This window comes from Fusarium oxysporum, chromosome IX, assembly GCF_013085055.1.
Source record: "Fusarium oxysporum Fo47 chromosome IX, complete sequence".
NCBI classification, from domain to species: Eukaryota; Fungi; Ascomycota; class Sordariomycetes; order Hypocreales; family Nectriaceae; genus Fusarium; species Fusarium oxysporum.
Window position 1 is genome coordinate 186,416 of NC_072848.1, and position 22,119 is coordinate 208,534.

At 46.6% G+C, this 22,119-nt stretch overlaps 7 protein-coding genes across 7 annotated transcripts; 4 read left to right on the top strand and 3 right to left on the bottom strand.

Moving 5' to 3' along the window:
- The first annotated feature begins 129 nt into the window (after positions 1-129).
- Positions 130-2,071, top strand: FOBCDRAFT_252650 (fungal-specific transcription factor domain-containing protein). The gene is made up of 3 exons (XM_059611001.1): positions 130-617; positions 672-1,140; positions 1,193-2,071. Exons 1-3 carry the CDS (start codon positions 224-226, stop codon positions 1,893-1,895), a joined length of 1,566 nt encoding a protein of 521 aa, XP_059465715.1. The 5' UTR covers positions 130-223; the 3' UTR covers positions 1,896-2,071.
- Positions 2,072-3,834, bottom strand: FOBCDRAFT_230605 (uncharacterized protein). Its single transcript, XM_031189333.3, has one exon. The coding sequence runs from the start codon at positions 3,691-3,693 to the stop codon at positions 2,119-2,121; it is 1,575 nt and encodes a 524-aa protein (XP_031033318.2). The 5' UTR covers positions 3,694-3,834; the 3' UTR covers positions 2,072-2,118.
- Positions 3,835-4,024: 190 nt separating this feature from the next.
- Positions 4,025-6,867, top strand: FOBCDRAFT_188814 (fungal-specific transcription factor domain-containing protein). Its single transcript, XM_031189334.3, has 3 exons — positions 4,025-4,370; positions 4,414-6,137; positions 6,193-6,867. Exons 1-3 carry the CDS (start codon positions 4,177-4,179, stop codon positions 6,417-6,419), a joined length of 2,145 nt encoding a protein of 714 aa, XP_031033319.3. The 5' UTR covers positions 4,025-4,176; the 3' UTR covers positions 6,420-6,867.
- A 1,690-nt stretch (positions 6,868-8,557) lies between these two features.
- FOBCDRAFT_243119 (uncharacterized protein) lies at positions 8,558-10,319 on the bottom strand (the record flags this gene model as incomplete). The annotated part of the gene is made up of 3 exons (XM_059610519.1): positions 8,558-8,579; positions 8,779-10,180; positions 10,238-10,319. The coding sequence occupies 3 exons, from the start codon at positions 10,317-10,319 to the stop codon at positions 8,558-8,560; spliced, it is 1,506 nt and encodes a 501-aa protein (XP_059465716.1).
- A 6,863-nt stretch (positions 10,320-17,182) lies between these two features.
- Positions 17,183-18,788, top strand: FOBCDRAFT_263753 (cytidine deaminase-like protein). The gene is made up of 2 exons (XM_054706711.2): positions 17,183-17,342; positions 17,408-18,788. The coding sequence occupies exons 1-2, from the start codon at positions 17,326-17,328 to the stop codon at positions 18,606-18,608; spliced, it is 1,218 nt and encodes a 405-aa protein (XP_054562686.1). The 5' UTR covers positions 17,183-17,325; the 3' UTR covers positions 18,609-18,788.
- A 495-nt stretch (positions 18,789-19,283) lies between these two features.
- On the top strand, positions 19,284-20,383 carry FOBCDRAFT_205874 (uncharacterized protein; the record flags this gene model as incomplete). Its single annotated transcript, XM_054706712.2, has 2 exons — positions 19,284-19,349; positions 19,586-20,383. The coding sequence occupies 2 exons, from the start codon at positions 19,284-19,286 to the stop codon at positions 20,381-20,383; spliced, it is 864 nt and encodes a 287-aa protein (XP_054562687.2).
- A 447-nt stretch (positions 20,384-20,830) lies between these two features.
- On the bottom strand, positions 20,831-22,065 carry FOBCDRAFT_322550 (uncharacterized protein; the record flags this gene model as incomplete). Its single annotated transcript, XM_031189337.2, has 2 exons — positions 20,831-21,484; positions 21,544-22,065. 2 exons carry the CDS (start codon positions 22,063-22,065, stop codon positions 20,831-20,833), a joined length of 1,176 nt encoding a protein of 391 aa, XP_031033322.2.
- Between the last annotated feature and the right edge of the window lie 54 nt (positions 22,066-22,119).

Consider the following 22,119-nt stretch of genomic DNA (forward strand, 5'->3'; position numbering starts at 1 on the left):
CCAGATTGTTATATCCGTCCGTTCGATGCTACTGGCTCAAGCTTTTCTCCACCATGGAAAACCGGGGCTGTCACGAATGGATCTGCTTCAAGCTGGAGATTTCCCATCTTCTCCCTCTTTATACCTAGCGCTCAGTCGACCTCAAATTACCAGTCAGTTCCACCAGGAGAGCTACAGCAAGGTTATTCTTTCCAGCTTGTATCTATGTCAAGCGCAGATCTGCATGGGTTCACAACGCATAAACCCAAATGGATGTCACAACTGCCGGCGAAAAAGATTCCGCTGTGACGGATCAGTTCCCTCTTGTCGCAAGTGCATATCATTGGGCAAGGAATGTCTTGGATATGGCACACTTTGGAGATGGACGGATTCCGTAGCAAGCCGTGGCAAATTGGCCGGCAAAAAGCTGCCTTGCAACAACGACAACCCAGACCATCCATCATCAAGCCAGACAGACGCAGATGCAAGCAGGCTGACTATAAACACTGCCAATCAACGCATAATCAGCAATCATGGTCTAGATCTGGATCTTGATGATAGTATACAACTTTACGGCAACTTGACTGACCCTTTGTTCAGCGACATGAGCTCAAGCGATCGTTATTATTTATCGTATTGTTTGTCGTCCCCCGTTGGTCTTCCTATGCTCTTTGCTGACTATGAACAACCAGTTGCGGATGGTCTTTGTCCTCAGCTTGTGGCAATAGACCTACCGGGCCACAATCCGTTCCCAAGGTTATTACCCATGGGATTCTGCAGCCCCGTCCTGCAATACACGATGATCACTGCCGCAGCTCTACATATGTCCAATGTTCTAAGACCAGACACCGAAAAGAGGCCGGTGACACTAAACCACGTCAATAACAACTGGGAACCATCTCGACAGGCTATGCTTGATGCATTGGCGGCTAAACAAAAGGCGCTTTTCCTTCTACGCATGGCTTTCCAGGACCTGGACACCCATGGACGCGACATGGTATTGACAGCTGCTATGCTTCTTGTAACCGCCGATATGATCGATTCAGGGAAACATGGCTCCAAGGCGCATCTCGATGGAATCGGCTGGCTGCTAAGTTATGCCCAGCCGGCTACGAGCGTGGGTGAGATGCTCAAGGACTTTGTTATCTCGGATTGCTACATGTAAGCGTTGTTCTTGTTCCTCGAGACGGTGGGGCGTTAACTGATGTGTCAGCTTTTATATATTTGCATTGACCTTCATGGACCAGATTCCGCAGTCCTCTCTGGCGCTTAACACAACAATCGCATCATCTGCAATCCATTATGCCGCCCGGAACAGCTTTATCTGCTGTCCTGCTGAAGTTTTGCAGATTCTGTGGTCTACTGCAATGATCTTGCAAAAGCAGACAGCCAATCATGATGATATAGAGGGCGCGGCCGCGAAAGGGTATGAACTATTCATGCAAGCCATGGCGTTCAACGTCGAAACGTGGTCTCGGGATATCCAGCAAGTCCCTCTTGGTCGTCAGGTCACAGATATCCCAAGCCGGATACACACAGGATATACACATCGGATGGCATGCTGTCTGTACATCATGTACGCCATCCCTTCTGTGAGGAGCTTTCTGCCAGAAAATACCGAGCAGGATCTCGAGCACGGGCTCATCTTCCATCTCCATCATATCACTGATGAGGATCCCAACTTCAAGACGTCATTTTGGCCAACCTTTATTGCTGGAGCTCAAACGAGTGATCACGGTCAGCAAGCGTGGATAATGGATAGGATGAGAAGACAGTCACGTCTGTTTCCGTGGGGTTTCCTGTATACCGCAATGGAAACACTTGAGCTTATCTGGAGAGAACGGGCCAAAGCTCCCAACGGGCTGAACTGGCTGGAGATTCTGAGAAGTCCTGAAGTAAGCTTTCTGATTGTGTAGGGAGACATACATCAGGCTCTCACCTTGGCCAAGATAAGGTCTCTTGGACGTCAGTAAAAGATTCACTTCAGTGCTGATAGCTGTTCTTCACAAGCTTCAATATTGTTGATGCATTGCTACGAGAGACAGGTAATCCAGGTTTTATTTAAACTGATAAGATACCATAAAGACACATAACACTCCTTGGCTTCTTCTAGCAATATTCACACTTCACAAGACTAGTCTATAGCCGACTTGAGATTGATCGGCCGCCCGCAACAGATTTCGCAGCCTCTTTTCCAGCCTTGGCTCCAAAAACAGCACCTGAAGTCAGGCCGCTTCCACCGGGGTAGTTCGAGTAGAACAGGCCTCCCACCATCTCTCCCGCAACATAGATGTTTGGCACTGGACTACCAGTTGGACCATGGACCAACTGAGCAGTTTGAGGATCAACCTTGACACCGCCAAATGTGAAAGTGACGCCGCATGTGACCTTGACTGCTACATAAGGCCCCTTGTCCAAAGGCAGAGCCCAGTTGGACTTGGCCAAAGCAAGCTTCTTCGTGGAAGACTGTGTTGATAGTCCATCTCTGATGGCTGGATCCCACTTGACATTCGGCTTCTCACGACGGTGAGCATAGACTGCTTCGTTGTATTCATGAACAGTGTCAATAAAGGCAGACTTATTTCGAAGGCCTCGTTCTGCGCACTTGTCGGCGAGCTCCTCCAGAGTATTAGCAGTAATGCGCTCAACACGTTCCTCGCGGTACTCTTCTGACCGTAGCCAACCGCTTGTTCTGGAGTCCCAGACCTGGAAAGCAAGATGCTCGGGTTGTTGAAGGATAGCTCGGCCAAACTTGGCATAGGTGTAGTTTCGAAGATCAACACCTTCATCAACGAATCTCGCGCCATCAACGTTGAGCATGAGGCCAAGAGGGTATCCTGACTTGGTGTACTCGTTGGAAGCTTCTCGGTCACCCGTGTTGGGGTCAGCATTGGCGTCCCAGGCAACAGAGTGGCAACCAGACCAGTTACCCACAGCCTGCGCGCCAAGTTGTTGTATAGCCAGTCCCAGAACATCGCCAGTATTGTAAGGTGTCCCTCGAACCATGGCCAAGTCCCAGCCAGGTCCAAGGAATTGGCTTCGCATCTGAGGATTTGACTCAAAACCGCCGGCAGCTAGGATTACAGCACCAGCGGTCAATGTACGCTTGACGCCATTAAGAGAGACTTCAACTTCGTAGCCGTCATTGAAAGAGTGCTTCTTCAATCCCGTGAGGCCAGTTGACCACGAAACTTGGACATTGTGCTTCTTGATGGCAGCAAGATAGTCTTGAATGAGACCCTTGCCTCCATCCTCGGTCTTGATACACATACCACCCCAGAACTTAATCCTCCCATCAACCTCATATGCTTGCCTGTTGAAGGAAAGCTGGAATCGTATTCCATTCGCAGCAAGCCACTTGATAGTAGCATTGGAGTTCTGAATGAGGCTCTTTGAGAGTTCAGGGTCTGAGCGTCCCATGCAGACTCTGTCCATATCGTTTTGAAAGTCTTTCTCGGTATAAGGAGCAAGATCGATCTTCTCGGCTTGTTGCCGGGAGACGTTGTTGACGATTGGCAGGATATCTTGAAGTCCGCCATGGGCAATTCGATACGCGCCAGCGGTGAAATAAGAATTTCCACCGACCCAGTTCTCGGGACACTTGTCGATAAGCAGGACACTTTCTGCGCCGTTCTGAGCTGCTGAGAGAGCTGCTGCAAAACCAGCGTTGCCACTGCCTACAACTAGGACATCGACTTGTTTTGGAAGAGCCATGGTAACGGTGAGGGTAATGACTAGAGAAGAAAATCGTGACGAATATGATATCCAGAAGATGGTTTGTAATTGTAAAGATGAAAGATCGTGGAATACGCTGTTTTGAAGAGTTTATATAATTATTTCAAGGCCTTAGAGAATGGTGTTGTCGCGATTACGCCACTCAAGACACGGGGACTCATCCTCCGAATTGGCTACCAAGCCACTTTGCAGCTGCATTCAATTGGCCCCATTCCTCCAGCATGTGGCTGGTAGTGGAGAAGCAAAATGGCACCGCGGAGACTGATTCTCCGAGTGATGGCTCGGTTACTTCGGTAAAGACAAGACTCCACATTCCACTCGGAGCTTTCTTCTCCGGCCTACGAACTTGAGGTGCTGCTTGAAGTAATTCTGCAACTCTGCGTCCATGATGGGCCCTTCTGCAACAATCTCATCATATCAATCGTACCATTGTCGCTCCACTATTTCTCGAAGCCTTGCATAATGTCTTCTCGGGACAATGACGTGATAACGGTCGCAGACGATGGACCCAGTCAACGACAACCCAAGTCGTTAGCAAAAGCGTGTATGGCCTGTCGGACCAAGAAGATCCGTTGCGACGCTGCAAAGCCTGAATGTGGAAATTGTGCCAGTCAAAAACGTGAATGTATCTATCGGAGAGAAACTCCACGAAAAAGGTACGTCATGCTGCATCGTGTTGAGTAGTCTAATAAGTGGCAGACCTACGTTTTCGCAGATTGGTAAATTGCAACGAGACCTGGCAACTTTTAAAGTGTTCCTGTTTACTCTCAAGAGAAGTGGTCCGGAGGAGCGGGAGAAACTACTCAATGCAGCTGTTGATGAAGATGGGGCTGTCAACTTGCTAGAGTCAACTGAGGCTGACCCTGTAGGAGAGGCTTCATCACGAAAGGTCACAAGTCAACCTATTGATAGAAAGGCCACTACACCAATAGTATCATCAGATGATGAGCTAAATATTGCAAACTTTATATCCGTCGATGATGCTGGCACAACAAATAGTTTCGGTCCATCTTCTGCTCTCCACAATCCTGCAAGGAACGATAAAGGAACCCCATCATCCCGCCAATCTACAACAACAGAGCATGTCAAGAATGAATTAATAGCCAATGCCGCCTTGCAACGGCACCTCGAGCACAGACTTACAAGACACGCAACAATTGCCGGAGAGCCAACAGAACTTGCACTTCATCTGCTAAACTTGCACTGGGCTCGTCAACATCATACTTTTCTTCTCACATATCGGCCGGCTGTTATGCGAGACTTGGAGTGCTCTGGTCCATACTGCTCTGCTTTCATGCTCAATGCCATATTCGCATGCTGTAGCAAGTTCTCTCCGCGATCTGACGTCAGGGACGACCCAGATGATCCATCCAGCGTTGGCCGTCGTTTCTTCAAGCGCTGTGATGAACTTCTTAGCAGCGAAAGTCTCCTCACTAGACCGCATATATCAACAATTGTGGGACTTGTCCTTCTGGGCTCGACGTATAATGCTCGCGGAGAGACGTCCAAAGGCTGGCTATATACAGGATACGCCCTACGAATGGTTTATGATCTTGGTCTTCATCTCGATCCCAGGCAGACTACAGAAGATCCTGAAGAGATCGAGATCCGGCGACGGGTTTTCTGGGGCGCTTTTGTCTGCGATAAGCTCCAGAGTCTCTATATGGGTCGTCCAGTCGCAATCAATCTGCGGGACTCACAAGTCTCTCGCGAGTTCCTTGACTTGTACGAGGAAATGGAGCCATTTTATCCTTCAGCCTTGGCTACAGGCTCGTCCACATCCAGGCTTGATGAGAACATGGGCGATGCAATTCCGAGACATTCCGTTTCGACTTTTCAGCAATTATGTCTCCTCTCCAAGATAATGACGACAATTATCAATCGTTTCTATGTGGTCGGAGCCACATTCTCAAATGCTCAAATCGATCTACAAAAGATTGAGCAGGCCTTGCAGCATTGGCGAGACAAGCTACCGTTAGAGCTAGATTTCCAACCATGGTTATCGACGAGCACTGCGGTTCAAACACCCAACATCATGGTTCTTCACAACGTCTATCACTCTCTTATCATTCTTGTCCATCGACCATTCATGTCAGATGATCACCTTCGATCCACTGCCACGTCGGGACGGTCATGGGAGCAATGTACTGTTGCGGCCAGATGCATCACCAGTATAGCCTCAGTCTACAAGTCAACCTATGGGCTCAATGGGGCTCCTTATGTGCTCGCGTACACGGTGTATGTGGCGTGCACAATTCACGTCCGTAATGCAGCTTCTCAGAGCCAAGCAGGTGACTATTTATCGATGCTCAAGTCCAGTTTGGAATGCTTGGATGAACTATGCACGGCAAATCCTGGTGTTGCAAAACCAGCAAACAGCATCAGACGCTTAATCGAGGCCAACCAGTTGAACTTCGTTACCGGTAAGTCCAGTTCTCCCTCGTATTTGCATATATGATATTGACTTTCCTGCAAAAGAAGGGCACTCTCTTAGGCAAAATGGTATGTCGTTTGACTTGGACATGATTCAGAGCACGTTTTCGGTTACCGAGTTATCCAATACAGGATCTGATATGTTTCGCATGGCCGATTTTGAGTATGGTCTACCAATCGATCCCTTGTTTGGTTGGATAAATGTCTCGACTCCATTGCTGGAGGAAGAGACGCCAGCTTTGAGCAATACTCAGTTACTCCATCAACCATAGCGGTAACGGAGCATCACCTTGTAAAAGCAGCTATAAGGTTCTAGGCTTGCATCGTCCAGATGCGAGGGCTTTAACAATCTCGACCAAGTCATCTAGGTAGTGATAAGGCGCAAAGTTGCCAACTTTGATTATCCCCTTGACAATACCGCCATTCAAAGTCACAATGTACTGCGAATCCGAGTAAATTTCTATCCCTGTACATCCTTTAGTCCCTGCAGCTGGGAAAGCAAAAATGCTCAAGGGCGACGCTTCTATTTGTGGAAAGTTTCAGTAGCCGGTGCTTGAGGCAGCGCATGTTGCAACAATGGCAAAGTCATACTCTGAAGATGGGCCATTTAGCGATGGATGAGTTGGGATTAAAGTGCATGAATCGATGGTAGGGTAAGAAGAGTGACAGCGAAGCAAATAGCTCTCAAGTATCATTGTGCGACCATCACAGGGATGATTAATAGAGCCGTGTTCCTAAGGTTTATATGGGAGGGTGGCAGTGCTTAGCGTAACCGCATCCTCGAGGTCGTGTTCGGGTTTAAGTGAGGTAAGAGTCTGGGAATGCGCTAGACGGCGGTTCGATTGGCTGCTGACAGAGATTTCTCGGCAATCTCAGGATTCCGTTATACCAGAGTAGAATTATGGAAAAGCATGAGGTTACTCTACATACCATCTATGGGATGTCTCAAGGATCTCTTTGTGGTATAATAGACTAGCAAATAAGCACCATCATGAGCGCATATAATGAATCCTGGGGTTATGGTCGACGCTTCCTTCGGTAGAGTAGGGGCAGATCACGTACTATTTACGTACAACTTTAGCAACTGCGTGACGTGCTAATCAGGAGGCTGGTGCCGCCGACTGATCACACCCAGTAAGTAAGGTCGATTCCCAAGGTCGCTGTAATACATTGAGCGCCATGGTTGTTTTCGCTATATGAATACTTCTGCTCTACACTCCTATTAAAATACTCTCCCTAATAGTATGGCTTGCTTTTGGGGAAGCATGGGCCAAGAAGTAGCGATTTTATTATTATAAGAATCCGGTTACCCCTTATATAAAGTGCTAGAATTAGAATTGAACATATTTAAGGTAATGGAATCCATTTCCATGCGTGCACCCGAGAACTGCCCTAGTACAGCTTCCAGCAACATAAGAAAGAGTCTGATCCCCAGGCTGACAGTCGGTGTTTTTCCACTGCCACATGTAATCTTGTGTGGATCTATATTCGTTCATACCTCGCCGTGATCACCCGAAGCGGCTCTCATGAATCCGGTGAGTTCAATATCTGGCCGCTTCTCGGAATGCTCCACTCTAAACAAACAAATCATTTTTCCTCCAAAGAGAAGACAACTGACCTCGCTCGGGTGATAATAGTGAAAGGTAATCATCATAATAAACATAGGGACCGCATCAAAGACACAGACGTATGTCTCATTAGAAATTATGCTACCATCAGGGCCTTGCATGTACTCGATTACTCTGTACAAGCATCGCACAAGAATGAGAAGACTGGCAATGAGAAGGACGAGAAGGTGTTTCTTCCATGGTGTAGCTTTGAAGGACTTGGTGGATTGTCGAGACATTCTTCTCCAGAACAGAAGAGCGGTGACAATGAAGAAAGTGAAGAATACGATCTGGATCCAAAGAGCAATGACCATCACTATGCGGCCAGTATCAACCTTGTCGGAATCGTCGCTATTATTAATTCCTACTACCTATTAGTATAAATAAAAGATGTTCTTTAAGTCAACTAAAGTTACCTAAAATTAGTTTCCAAGCTTAGGTAGTTTTAACTACTTGGTTTTAAATATATTATTCTAGGCACAAGTCTTATTAACATATTATATATATCGGCCATAATTCCAATACAATCTCAGTAATTGCTTTAAAGATTCTTACTTACTGCCACTCTATTTCAACGATCCTCCCCTGTACTACATAAGCCGGCGATACTGATCTTGTGGGTCGCGAATTTAACCATGTGAGGTAAGAAGTAATCCGTTGCGACCTCGAGCACGTCTTGACATATATCGCAGCAGCTTTATTAGTGGCTTTATCATCTTCGCCAGGCCCAAGAATGAATTTAGAATTTTCATTCGATTGAAACACACTGACCTCGATGTATATATCGCCAGGTACTGTTCCCATCATAGGGGCCAGCTTGAATAGCTATAAAGAACAAGTTTTCCCATCAAGAATAATACACTTTGCTTACACGACTGCCCAATATTAAGCTGTTGCAATTCCGTTCGGTTGGACCTTGTCACAAATCACCTTGCGAAGTTTGGCATCTCTCTCATAAACCTCCTGCTCCGTCTCTGGCCAATGCAAATGCTCTGGGTCAACCAACGGGGCATATTGCATCCACCAGTTTTCCATTTTCTTCACACTACCAGGGTGAGGGACTGTCTTGCCATCTTTGATGAGTTCAATAGATTGCCAGTTCCAGAAAACGTTATGCGGATCCCACTTAGTTTTAATCTCCTGCAGTCGTCGATAGTTGTCGCCGTAATACGCCTGCTGCCAGTCTTCGACGTTCCTGTCGATGTAGTTGATGTAAGCGGCTTTCTGCCCAATTGCGTGGGGCAGAAGCTCGGCTTGGCACTTTCTGATGAAATCATGGACTTGTTTGGTCTTGTTTGCACAAGTCCACTGCATCTTGATGTTAGAGACATAGTGGCCCTGGCGCCAGGGGAACGGTGTCGCATCTGAAGCAATCTTCTCCGTTGCACCTCCGATGTGGTCCCAAAGTACATGACACTTGGGACTATTGGGCAAGTTATCATCGGTAATACCAACCACCTTTGTCGCCTCCTCAACGATGCGGGAAATCGTCGCAGTGAGCTCTGGAGTGATAGCACCTTCTGCGAAGATGAAAGATGCATGATGATGGAAGACCTCGCTCTTGGGGTCCCAACCCTCGGCCTTCTGCTCCACCCAATTAGTCCATTCCATTTCTTCGAGGTCAACGACCGAGGGGTTGAAAGCCAGTAAATTCTTCAAAGCCTCCCTTGCTTGGCCCTCGGCACCGTTGTAAATGACGGTCATGCCGCCGGTGAGCTGTTTATTTTTGTTATGGGACCATAGAGCATCGATGGTTAGCTCATCCGGGCATTTGGTTGTGTTGAAAACGTTCATCATGTTTTCAAAATCTTCCTTCTGCTGAGGAAGATGCCAGACCAGCTGACCACAGACCACATGTCCATCTTCATCTCGAAGCTTATGCATCCTACTAGTCATGCTGACTGTAACACCAAAGTTACCACCGCCACCGCCGGCCAGAGCCCAGAACAATTCTCGCTTTTCGAGATCTTTGTCTTCCCTAGAGACTGTAATGATATTACCGTCCCATGCGACAATAGTCATCTCAAGGAGGTTGTCGCATCCCAGGCCATAGCTTCGCGAGAAAGGGCTGAGTCCGGCGCCAAGGGTGAAACCACTAACTCCAACCCAGGGACACTGGCCACCGATGACGATGTTGCGCTTGTCTTGAAGATATTTGTCGTAAACATCCTTCCAGACAAGGCCAGCATCCATGTGGATAAGCATCTTGTCGTAGTCAATGTGACATGTGTTCATGAGACTGAGATCAAGGACAATTCCACCCTCGTTGAGACAGTAGCCCATGTATGAGTGGCCGCCATTCTTGACAGTGACCCGAAGGTGGTTCTTACGTGCAAAGGCAATTGTTGATCTCACATCATTGACAGACTTCACCTTAACCACAGCTGCTGGGGTTGTGTATCGATACATGAGGTTACCGATATTGACTAAGGTCTAGGGTTAGTCGATTGAAAAAGTGCCTCTGAATGGATCGAGTTCCTTACTGGCTTCTTCATACCCTTTCTGGTCCTTCCGAATAACCTGATCGGCGCTAAGTATCGAGCTTAAGATGTTGAAATCGGCCATGATGGGAGTTAGTGAATATACACTAAAGGAGGCTGCAAAGATTATTTGTGGCGAAGAGTGAGATGAAGATAAAAGAGCAGAATGTGACTAGGAGAGCATTATATACGACAAATCCAAGAAATATTCTCAAAAAGGTGTTTTAAAACTATTCCTATTTTAAATTCAGCTTGCCACCTTCTTTCAGCTGTTCCGTAAACATGTTGGTGCTGAGACATTAGTGGTGATCTATTGATAAACTGCATAACCTAGATGGAACTAGACCGGTCATCACCAAGCCACTTTCTTTTGCTAATATAGTTTAGCAGCGGGACGGGCCAGAATAGCTGCTGGTTTCTAATGGGATAACAACATAGGCTGTGGCGATCATCTACAGACTAGGCAATAATAAAAGGAGCTTTAGTACTTGCGACGCTTGGCTCATTCCTTAAGAACTTTATTTCTTACACCTTTGCCTGGTTTCTTCTAATGGTTGGGTCTACGCGTAGAATTGTGAAGGGGGCAGCTTAACTTGTTTTTTGCTTCCCAGCTGGCCACATTCATGCCACGGCTCGCTTACATATGTTCCGCGACGATCCTTGTTGAGCAAGAGTAGGTGGTAAAAGCCCTAGCCTTAATGACCTATTATATTTTCAGCTGCTGCCTGTCCCACTTGCTGCCACCCCACACTTTCTAAATATCACTGTTATCATTCGATGATATGAGTGAATGTGAATGGAGATAATCTACTGTATTTTTGACCTTTTAAGAAATTATTACTTCTTAAGTTTATGCAGGGAGGTTTAGTGGCATTTATTCTTGGCGAGCCTTAGATGAACTACGGTGTGAATTTTAAGGTGGTATGGCGTTTTATTTACACCCTCTTAAGACAGGGTATATGCTTGAGATAACACCGTGAATCAGTTGATAAATGAGATCATCACCTGCAGCCACATAAACTTATCACAGACTTTGACTAGCTACTATCTCTGTATACAGTGGGATGCAAAAAGTATTTGCAGGTGTGTAAGTTGTGTCAGCTGCGCTAGTTAGTAGCTTAAATTAGCTTATGTACTCGAGACTAGATTATCCCGCTGATCTCAGTATAATATAGGGTATTGAGAACCTGACAAGCTACCCCTAACTAGCTTCCGAGCAACAAATCTATCTACACACCTGCGAATACTTTTTGCATCCCACTGTATGTTATAGCTTGGTGTCTGTGTCTGGAGTTGGAGTTGCATCCTTCACATAGTCTAACCGACGAGCCTATTGTCTACATCTAAAAGACATGACAGAACGACGTCCTGATGGTAATTGCGTGTGATATGAGAGTCTAGACCATAGCCACCCTGGTCATTTGTATACCTGGTCCACTCATTGTTTTTCGCGCAGATCTTTGCTCAAGGCGGCGCCTACGAGCCTGTAAGTGGGCTAAGTTCTCTGTGCTGACTTCAGCTCTCAGCCACAAGTCTCAACTGCAAATAACACATCTGGCTCACAACTGAGACATTATACCAAAATGCCTGACCAATTGCTGCCTGTAAGTGGGCTTCCTTCGGCTGCAGGAATCTACACTGAGGCGGGCTGATCTAGACTAAAAGAGCTACAACTAACGCGTAGAGCAGGATAGACTGCTTATGTTGACTTTCCAGCTCTCCCACTCTTCGCTCCTAAAGTCCAGTCAGGTTAGTATTAACGCCTCGTTGCCTCCCTTAGTCCTACTTGTCTTACGACCCCGCCTTACTCGGTGCTTATCTGAGACAAAGTTGATGGCTTCCGAGGGTTACATAATATGATTCAGAGATAACTGCAGTGGTATACGCAGGCATGAACCCCTACTTGCTTTCCATGGGGGTTAATCTCTTCGTCCCTAGGCCAATGGACACTTTGCAGATGGAGGGCCTCATTTTTAAAAATAACTAAACCTGAATAATTAGCCGCATTAACTATACAGCTAACTCATAGTCCTACTCTTGTCGGGTTATCAGCTAGGTCTAATATCTAAGATTAAGAATATAGGCTATAATAGATATAGTCTCTTCGTAGTTAGGGAAGTATAATTTAATATATTGGCTTCTGTTAAGCCCTTATTTAAGTATTAATAATTTAAGTTATATAATACTTAGAATACTTTAGGTTGATATATATAATAATTTAAAACTAATATAATATAGTTAATAAGTATATAAGGCGCTGTATTATATAATATTAAAAAACCTATCTTATAGTATTTTATTATTATAGAGAAAATAGCTAAAAGTCTAAAGAAAGTTTTTTATATAATAGTATAGCTAGCTTTATTAAATTATATTTTTTAAAGATTTTTAGCTATTATAGGCTTAGTTTCAGCTTTTAATAAGCTTTTAAAATCTGGATTTTAAGGTATATAAGTTAGTATCACGCTCGCTTATCTGTTATGCTTACTTTTCTATCACGCTTGCTTATTAAACATATTATATGTTATTTAATAATTATTATTAATATTTAAGTTATTAAGTTTTTTATTTAATTTATAAAATCCTTCCTTAAGTATAAAAATATTATATATTATTCCTTAGTTATATAATAAAAAAGTAATATCTTAAAGGAGCTTAATCTAATGGGAATTGATATACGGGCATGACATTTTGGCTACACGGGCATGACTCTTACACGGGCATGACTTTTGTAATATCTGATTCGCTAGATTTCCGTTGACCCATAGATACATCCCCGCAAAGGCGGTGAAGCCAGCTTCGCTAACAAGACCTCCCTTTCAGTGTAGAAGCAATTAGGTCCCGCTAGCTCCCTTGAACAGGTCTTTCACAGGCGTCAAAGTAAGGTCTAGTTTTCCATACAGAACAAGGCCAACTCCATTGTGCCCTCGAAGGCAGTTATCTATGTTGAGATCCATTGTTTAACGGATCAATGGCTATTCCGATCCATTGGTGGCGAGGATGTGGATGTCTTGTCAATAGTTTCCGGTGGTTAGCACCAGTCTTTCCTCTTCTTCAATCAACATAATATGCTCATTTCAACAATTTACACCTCTATTTCCTAACTGTTATACAAGAAAGAACCTTCTCGTCGCTCTCCACCATCTCCCACTGACTCCTTCGCCTCCGGATGCTTGGTTGCGTCCTCCGCCCGCTGGCACGTATCCCTGTAGTTCTTCCACTTCCCAGAGTAGCTGACTGATTACGTGTCTGGGGCCAGGATGAAGGACTGACCCGGCTACTGGCCTGTTGGCTCTCTTCCAGGGCAAGTCTAGCAAGCGTCGACTTGTTCCGACTCCCTGGTAGTCGGCCTCGCCTGCGCCCTGACGCTTGGCTAGCTGGTTGGCTTGCTGGCTTACTGGCTGCTTGGAGACTGGACTGGCTGCTTGTACCAATAGCTAGCCATGTCGGAACAGCCTGTGCAGTGTTCTTCGGCCTACCACGGAGAGCAGTGGCGATCTTGGGATCGAGGATCCGTCGATAGGGATCTCGAGAGGCTGACTCTCTCAGCCGCCACCGTGGATGGACGTCCCACTTAGTAAAAGGCGTACCAGACCCTATCTTCGAGTAGATTTTATGGCAACAGGGGATACCAAGCTCTGCTGAAACTGAGCAGTCCTCACTGCAATCCCCGAGAGAATCAGGGAACGGATTCTTCCCTGTCGGCATCGCTTTCCTTGCTAGCCGATATTGCTTTGTGATCAGTCCGAGGCTTTTGGACGAAATCGATGTTCGCAGTTCACCTAGGTACTCAGAGCTCAAGCTGAGATACTCGCGGGCAGTTAGTACCTCGTCCTCTGCGCTAGCATGGGTGAAGTCCCGCTCTTGGTCTCTTATCATATCCTGCATCGCCTCAACCAGCCGATAGAGGTGGCTCATGCCATTGAGAAGGTAGCTCTTGACGTTGTTATTGCTTGCTTCTGTACCAGAGGTGACGCGGATGCCGAAGTTGCGATACTTGCGGATGAAGCAGCGTGCCCACTGAGCCCTAACAGGCATGTAGGTTCCATAGAGATATCGCAGGATAGCCCGCTGATCATCAAACTCTCGACAAAGGTTTACCCATGCCTTCTCATGAGCCTCTTCAGTCTCGGCGAAGACGACAAGCTTCCACATCATAAGAACCCCTTGGTAGCTATGAGGGATAACCTCGGCTGCTGGCGCGTGGATGAAATGTCGGTCTTTGCGACTTAGCTCTGCCTGTGTCTGTGGGGCAGGTGCCTCCTCGTCGCTGCTATCAAGACTGCTGCTGCTGCTATCGTGGCTGCAGTCCTTAACCCACTTCTGTTTCGACCTGAGCAGGACGTTGGAATTGATGTGATGGATGCAGAGCTGCTGCTGTACCTCAGGGAACTGATCGTTTAGGGCGGCTTTCATCGAATCGTCGAAGTCGGTGATAATGATGTCTGGTTGTCGGATCGAGTGCTGTTCTGCTAATTGCCGAATGCTTTCGGAAAGGAACTGGAACCCTTCCCGTCTCTCGTTGTTGATTAAACCGAAGGCGGCATTAAAGACCGACCCTAGGCAAGTCTGTCCTGTTGCCTGGAATAATGGGAGCTTGAAGCGGTTGGTGTTATACGTGTTATCAAAGCTGATGACCTCGGGGAACCGCTTCCACATCTGAAGACAGTAGGGGAAGGTCCAGACAAGGCCAAGAAGGCGATTTGGGTTATCGTCCGCCCACTTGACGAGATACGGAATCTCCCTCTCGTCGAAGAGTTTGATGAGTGCTGCTGTAGGTGTATATCCATCCAATTTATCGCGGTTGATAAGAGACCTGGCGTTGTAGATATCCTTTCGTGTAAAGACAGACTCGGGATGTTGCTCCTGGACGACAGCCCGCACATCGCGAGCTCGGATTCCAACCCTGCGGCTTGTTGATTCAACTGTAGCCCTAATATCCGTAGTGAGCCTCCTATGGGAGGGATGGGCAGATGGTCCGATGCTACGCCCGTGGTTATGTTGGCTGTGTTCAGGGTTTGGGTGCCGTCGTAAAAGCCACTTATCCTCCTCTAATGCCTCTGCAACAACCATCCACTTGCAACCACACTTCCGGGATTTCCGTTGTCGGATACCTACGCCTTCAGTAGGTCTGGGTTCTCCGAATCGATCGCATTGGAATGAATATCTGATCTTCCGGCCTTTATATGAGTAGGCATTTCGTCGAACAATACCAAATCCATGAGCCTTCGCGAAGGTATTCACCCAGTTGAAGAGAACCTCGGCTGATGGTGCTGCGTCGCCTGGGATTGGTGGATTTGGGATAGGGTCTGGTGTGGGCGACGAGGACTGTTGGAAAGGGGAAGATCCGACTGCTTGTGGGGGTGATGATGCTTGGGGAGATTGGATAGATAGCCCTCGAGGCGGAGAGTATGGCGGAGGGGATTCGTAGGCATCTGAGTTGAGTGGTGACCAACCCCATCTCTCTCGCCATTGGTGTACTCGTTCGTACGACCGGGCGAGCTCAATAGTCAATCTCTTCTCCTCCCCAATAACCTCGCGTACCAGCTTCAAGGCGGATTCAAACTCGGCCCTTGTTGCAGTTGGGGGCCGTTGGGTAGATCGTGGTGAAGAGGCGGATAGTAGTAGATCGGTTTCAGGGCCTGGTACGGGTATTCTAACTCGCTGCGATCGTGTTCGTCCGGATGGGAAATTATTTGAAAGGTGTATCTCGTGGTCGAAACGGAGCTCCCATGGCGGCTCATGGAGCCCCTGCGATCCATGAGGCCGTGGAAAGCTTGAAAAGGTCTGTGGATAAGATGCGAAGAGATTTCCAAGCGCATCTTCGTCGCCGATACCGTAGTACTGGTCGATACTTGTCGCGGTGCTGGTAGCTGACTCTGGTCTATCCGTAAGTAGTGGTGGGCTGAACCTGGCTGGTCGGGTCTGTTGCTGTCGTTTTCGAGGACGTGATTGATCGCTCGGGCTAGGCCTTCGGGTTCGGCGTCTTGAATTGCTCTCTGAGCTATGAGGAGGCTCGAATTGGGACATAATGAAGGTTTTTATCGTCAATGGCTGGGAGACTAGCAATGGATAGCTAATTATCTAATAGAGAGCGTTGCGTCAGTCACTAAGGGATAAAAACTCTTGGTACAATTTAGAGCTATCGGCAGAACCGAGATTGCTAACAAAAGAGGGTCCTATCCAATCAGGTATTACAAAAGTCATGCCCGTGTAAGAGTCATGCCCGTGTAGCCAAAATGTCATGCCCGTATATCAATTCCCAATCTAATAGCTATATTTAACTACTAGATAATAAAGCCATAGAAGAGTAAAAGAGAGTGTAAACTATGTTATTGGGCAGTGATGAAGAGAGACGGAATAAGAGTCCGCGTATTATTTGCAAGTACTATTATGTTTTTACATTTATGGCGCATTTTTACCACGGCGCCCCCATACCATCCCTTTCAAAGAGTACATTTAGCATAGTTTGCATACTAAAGCAACTAATATTCAGAGTCTTAGGATAAAATTCACAACAGCTTTTTAGACATCTTATGCCAAAAGTGCAGAAAAATAGTAAATCTGTAATTTAAAATAAACTTATTTTATAATTTACTAAATGGCAAAAGGCATTTCAGCCAGCCAGGAAACGCCTCGCTAAGCTAAAAATGGCGGCTAATAACATCCGAATTCCAGTTATTATAAAAGACCCGGGGCTAGAGCAATTGATTAGAGGATCTACATTCTTGACTTAAACGACATGTATTAATCAAGTTTCAGTCTCATTAGTATACCAGCAATAATAAGACATATCACATGCCATAGCAGCAAGCTAAGCAGGGGGTGTATCATATCAACGTCCCCTTCCATATTAGCATTCATTCCTCTTCCTCTACAAATAGCGCCATTGCCTTCAGACGGTACCAGATCCACATAACTGCCTTCTAAAGCTTTCGGTGTCCAGTAGTCAATATAAGGGGACGGCCTTTTACCTCCATGTCAAACTATCTATTAGCATCAATCCAGACTTGTCTACCAAGTTAAATATTCCAGCGATTCTCACCAAAGGCACCAGCTCTATAAGCAGAAAGCTTAGCCAAGTTATAAATATGCTTAGTATCAAAGGGTAAGGAGCGAGCAAAACTCAACATATGCTATCTAAGAATAATTCTGCTAATATATATATTATAGTATCAGCGAATATGCAGAAGCAATCTATGATCCCACTCCGTATGCCCAGGATGCTGTCGCCATGGCGCAACAAGCATTCAATCAACCAACGTACGGAGTCGGGGGGGTGCTCCTTGACAACGATACGGGGGCAATACTTTATCAGATGCACAACAATGTGATCACGGAAAACGCCATTAATGACCCAACGGCACACGGGGAAAGGCAGATAATCTATTGGTACCTCAAACATGCCGCAGCGCTGCCAGAGCCCAGTAAATTAACTGTCGTGACAACATTGGATCCATGTGTCATGTGTACTGGAGCTTTTCTAGCAACGGGCATCAACGTGGTGACTATGTCATATGATGCCAATGCCGGAATTAACTGGAATCAGAAGTGGAACTTCCAGGGCCTCCCTGCCAATCTTCGTGAGCAAGCGCAACAGCAGTTTTCATACTTTGCTGTCCCTGAATTGCAACTGAACTGGCAGGGACCAAAAAGGAGCGTCTTCTACGAGAAAGCTATTTCTGGGCAACTCAGTCAGGCTGCAGCTGCTGCATTTGCTGATAGTCTGCCCAAGATCGGACCCATATTTGCAAGCGAGGATCCTACGCCTCTCAACATTCGCACGCTTGGGCCAGATAGCCCACAAAAGCGACTCCTGAGCCAGAAGTGGCCCCTAGCGGCCATATATACCACTAATATCAGCAAAGTATCAGGCCGGGCTAAGCTTTGGGCTCTGATGTCCGCTATTGGTCTAGGCAATTCGGCAGCATTAATTGATCCTTTCGATAATTTGTTGATGGTCATGTCTGGTGGGCCCTTCATTATCAATACCCCTTTGTTCAACCTTATCCAAGCATATACAGATGTCCGTCGAGCAACCCAGAGTCCAGGAGGAGCATCAGCTACTGACGGCCATGTTCCTCACCCAAAACGATGCAAAATAGTACTTTTCAAGGGACCTGGTACACAAGCTACCGACATTATGGATTTGGGAATCTATGGCTCAAGCTTGAATAGCCCAAATCAGAGTGGCGGAGGCTTGTTTTACTTCAAAGCTACACAGTCTCCGGAAAGCTTAGCCTCTATGATTCAGGAACTGCCGCCCCTCTACCCGACAGAGCTCGAAATTACCGCTCAGCAATTGCCCCCAATCACTCGACCTGACGTTACTGCAAAGACCGATGACAATATGTTTATCCAGTCTAGGCTGTAAGGCTACTAGAGGTTCAGAACTTAAGGGAAAGAATTTGAGAAATTGTCTGTTTTATTTGCAGTGGAGCCTTTTGGCCCAAAGCTTGTCTTCACATTTTGACTTAGTAAAACCTTACAGAGCTTCCATATTTATTCTGTTTTAAATTTTAATTTAGGACTATTCCTTGCAATTTCTTCTTTATATTGTTAGTCAATACTACTTAAATTGAACTAAATCAATAGTAAAACTATCTACCGTGTGGACCAATCTTGAGACTACCAGGTTGCTAATAGCATTATGTAATTAGCAGCATCACCATCGTTTGGGATACAGGCTCTCATCACGTTCCCTGATGTCCTAGCGTCCTGACACTGTACTTCGGGTTCGGTTTAGAGTTGAGTTTTAGCTTTGTCATCACGGACCTCAGCCATTTAAGAATACCTAATCTCTTCAACTGCTTGCGCATACCGCTCAAATACCCCTGAGATAATCTAGCTCGGGTTCGCTTTAATAGTAAGTTTCGGATTCCCAGATGCAAAGAGAGCTTGCTTGATCTCGCCTTTTCTCCCCAATTCCATACAACTCTCTTCTTCTTGCTAGCTGTTACAAAATCAAGCCAGTACAACTTTGGCCGCGGTTACACGGCTGTATTCAATATTCTGGCAAACGCCACCTCCAGGATTGCGATCAATCACAATGGCACGGGTGGGTCATAAGGAATCTCGCCACAGTTGCTTGAGGTGCAAGAAAAGGCGTGTAAAGGTACGTCGAATCCAGCCCTGTTGCGGGACCCAAATTTACTTTGGGGTGAGTAAGTGTGACGAAGAAGTTCCCTGTGCAGCGTGTACGCGACATAAAGTGCTATGCAGCCTACAATTTGACGGCGGACAAGGTCGAGACTTGCCGTTAGCTTCAAGGAGAAGCACAAAGAAGGCAAGTGCTTCCACGGTACATGAGATCGACACTTTTGTAGGGAGGCCTATACTCACTAATTGTAGGAATCCCCAGGAAACTCATCATCGTCCGCCTTTTCGCTCCCCACTTCTCTTGATTTATTCAGCCACCCAGAACCAGAGCAGTCAGGCTCGTGGATATTGGATGCTGAGCTTATCCACCACTACACCATGGCGTCCTATGGAACTTTGCCGCATGCCCCAGAGGTTTGTCATGCCTTGCGTTCAGGTGTAGTTCGCGAGGCTTTGTCACATCCATATTTGCTGCATGAGCTTCTGGCCTTTGCTGGATTCCACCTCGCATCCCTTAATCCGAATGATCGGCATCGATACTCTTTGCGTGCCTTCCACCATCAAAAAATGGCTGCTGGGAAGATGAGGGAGGATATTGCCATAATGAATTCGACAAACTGCCATGCTCTATTTCTGACATCGATATTTCTAATCGTCAACGCCTTCGCTGAACCATTCGATTGCACAATTACTGGCAATACTTTCTCCCCAACCAAAGCTGTCGTCGACATATTTTCTCTTGTCGCAGGCATAAAACTCATCTTCCATTCATCGGGTCTCGATCTCGGGTCGAGCCCTTTAAATGTGCTCTTCATAGGACCTGGCAGCAACAAATGTGATCCATACCGCCTTCAATCGCTTCTTGAACAGCTTCCTGAGCTGCGGAGTAGAACATATGAAGCAAAGGGGATTGAAGAGACTCAGAAGAAGGTCTTGATTGCGTCAATCGAAGCTCTTCAGAGCTGCATTGATACCGTCAGTAGACAAAGAGCTCCAGGCATTTCAATCGAAATCAGCGCATTATTTGTTTTGGCCGGTGATGCTTCCTAAGGAGTTCTTGGATCTGGCCCGAGATGGTCACCCCATGGCTTAGGTATTACTGGCTTACTACAGCGTCATATCAAATTGGGCACAGCCCGAATACTGGTTTCTTAACTCATGGTCTAAGCGACAGGCACCGCCAAATTCTTCCCGCCTGAAGAGGATGTTGAGGTTCCAATATTGGCACAATTCGCCGATTACCTATCTCCCAAAGTTCGCGCGGTTACAGTGGATGACGAAGGACTGATTGTGGAAGTCTCCGCTGATCCAGAACAAGACGATACTGGGTTTATCGGATATCTACCTTTCACGGCCACCAAATCACTTCACGATTGCCGTACAGTCCACTACTCGAAGCTGCAGGAGCCTGATCGGCTTGGACCAGGTGTTGAAGAAATGTCAAAATATGAATAATAATTAGTTATTCTGATAGCTCAATTAGCTATAACTAAAGGCTTAACGTTCTGTTTCTATATATTGTGGTGGGTGCTCATTTGCTGTCGCTTGCTCATAAGACGGTGCGGTTGAGCTTCCTTGACCATTGACAGCGTCTTCGAAGATCCGGGCTCGTAACTGTTGCAGTTTTTCTCTTGCTTGTTTCAGGTCCTCACCTGCAGCATCCCTCTTATCAGTCCATACGCTCCTCTTCTCCTCAGCCAATCGCAGCTCCTCGTCTACAATCGCGCCCGCCGCAGCTATACCCTCTGCTGTTGCTTTAATCTCCCGATGGAACAAGTAGTCAGTCACCGGTGTGTTGATCAAGTCGTCGAGTCTGCCAGCAGCGCTTTTCCCGTCCGCGACCTTGGGCATTATAAACCCGCCGACTTCGGGATCGAGCTCGTGAGCCAGAGCGAGGAATTGCGAAGCCTCAGCCAGACTACGCCGGACCAGGCCCAACTCTTCACGCTCTTTCCGGTCAGCAACAGCGGAATTAAAGTTACGATTAGCTCTTATTCCAGCTCCGGCTTTCAGATCAAAGATATCTGATTCGGAGATTTTGAGCGCCTTTGCTGCGCTTCCGGCGGCGAAGGTGACGCGTGAGCGAGCCATTGTGATATAGTTAAACACTGAAGCCACTTGGCTATAGCGGCTCTGTATGGGAACAAATATCTTGAGAACGTCAATGTCATGCCCTAAAGAAAACGACGGAAAATAATTTTAGTTATTACCTGTTGAGCTGCTTTCATCTCTGCCTCGAGCACATCTTCTTCAGCATTATCTGGCGAAGGCCCATCAAAGACAACTGCATAAAGGTTATCAAGATCATTCAGGGCCTGCACACGTTGCTCGAGCATGTGTTCTAACTTCTGCCTCCGCTCCTTCATGTCATCCAGCTTGGCCTTGAGCTCTTTGCGCGTCTTGTCCGCCTTGGCCTGCCACTCCAGCAACTCTATCACGTCATTCTCCTCCTTGGTGAGCTTTTCCTTATACTGTGAACCAGCAAAGAACTTTTTTATGTGGCTGCCTCGTAGATCTTCAAATTCCTTCTGTTCCTTTTTAAGTCGAGCGGACAATTCGCTATATAACGCGTCTGCATCATACCATATGTTTTTGAGTGCAGCAAGGTCGAGTTTGACCTGGGTTAGAGTGGCTGCAGTATCTTCAGTGGCAGCGATAACCGAGAGGAGTCGCTCTCCTTCAGCTGCTGCCGCACTGATTCGATCTTTAGGGGACTCAATTGTAGGCACCATGGAGAGCGACTTTTTGTAATTTTGTTGTGAGAAATTGATTGTATGTCAGATGGA

Excerpts from the sequence above, each read along its gene's own strand:
- FOBCDRAFT_252650 (XM_059611001.1), top strand. The coding sequence starts at position 224 with ATGGGTTCACAACGCATAAACCCAAATGGATGTCACAACTGCCGGCGA. Across the intron at positions 618-671 it reads TCGTTATTATTTATCGTATT|TTGCGGATGGTCTTTGTCCT; the intron begins GTTTGTCGTCCC and ends ATGAACAACCAG. Across the intron at positions 1,141-1,192 it reads GTTATCTCGGATTGCTACAT|CTTTTATATATTTGCATTGA; the intron begins GTAAGCGTTGTT and ends CTGATGTGTCAG.
- FOBCDRAFT_230605 (XM_031189333.3), bottom strand. The coding sequence starts at position 3,693 with ATGGCTCTTCCAAAACAAGTCGATGTCCTAGTTGTAGGCAGTGGCAAC.
- FOBCDRAFT_188814 (XM_031189334.3), top strand. The coding sequence starts at position 4,177 with ATGTCTTCTCGGGACAATGACGTGATAACGGTCGCAGACGATGGACCC. Across the intron at positions 4,371-4,413 it reads AGAGAAACTCCACGAAAAAG|ACCTACGTTTTCGCAGATTG; the intron begins GTACGTCATGCT and ends AATAAGTGGCAG. Across the intron at positions 6,138-6,192 it reads CCAGTTGAACTTCGTTACCG|AAGGGCACTCTCTTAGGCAA; the intron begins GTAAGTCCAGTT and ends TTCCTGCAAAAG.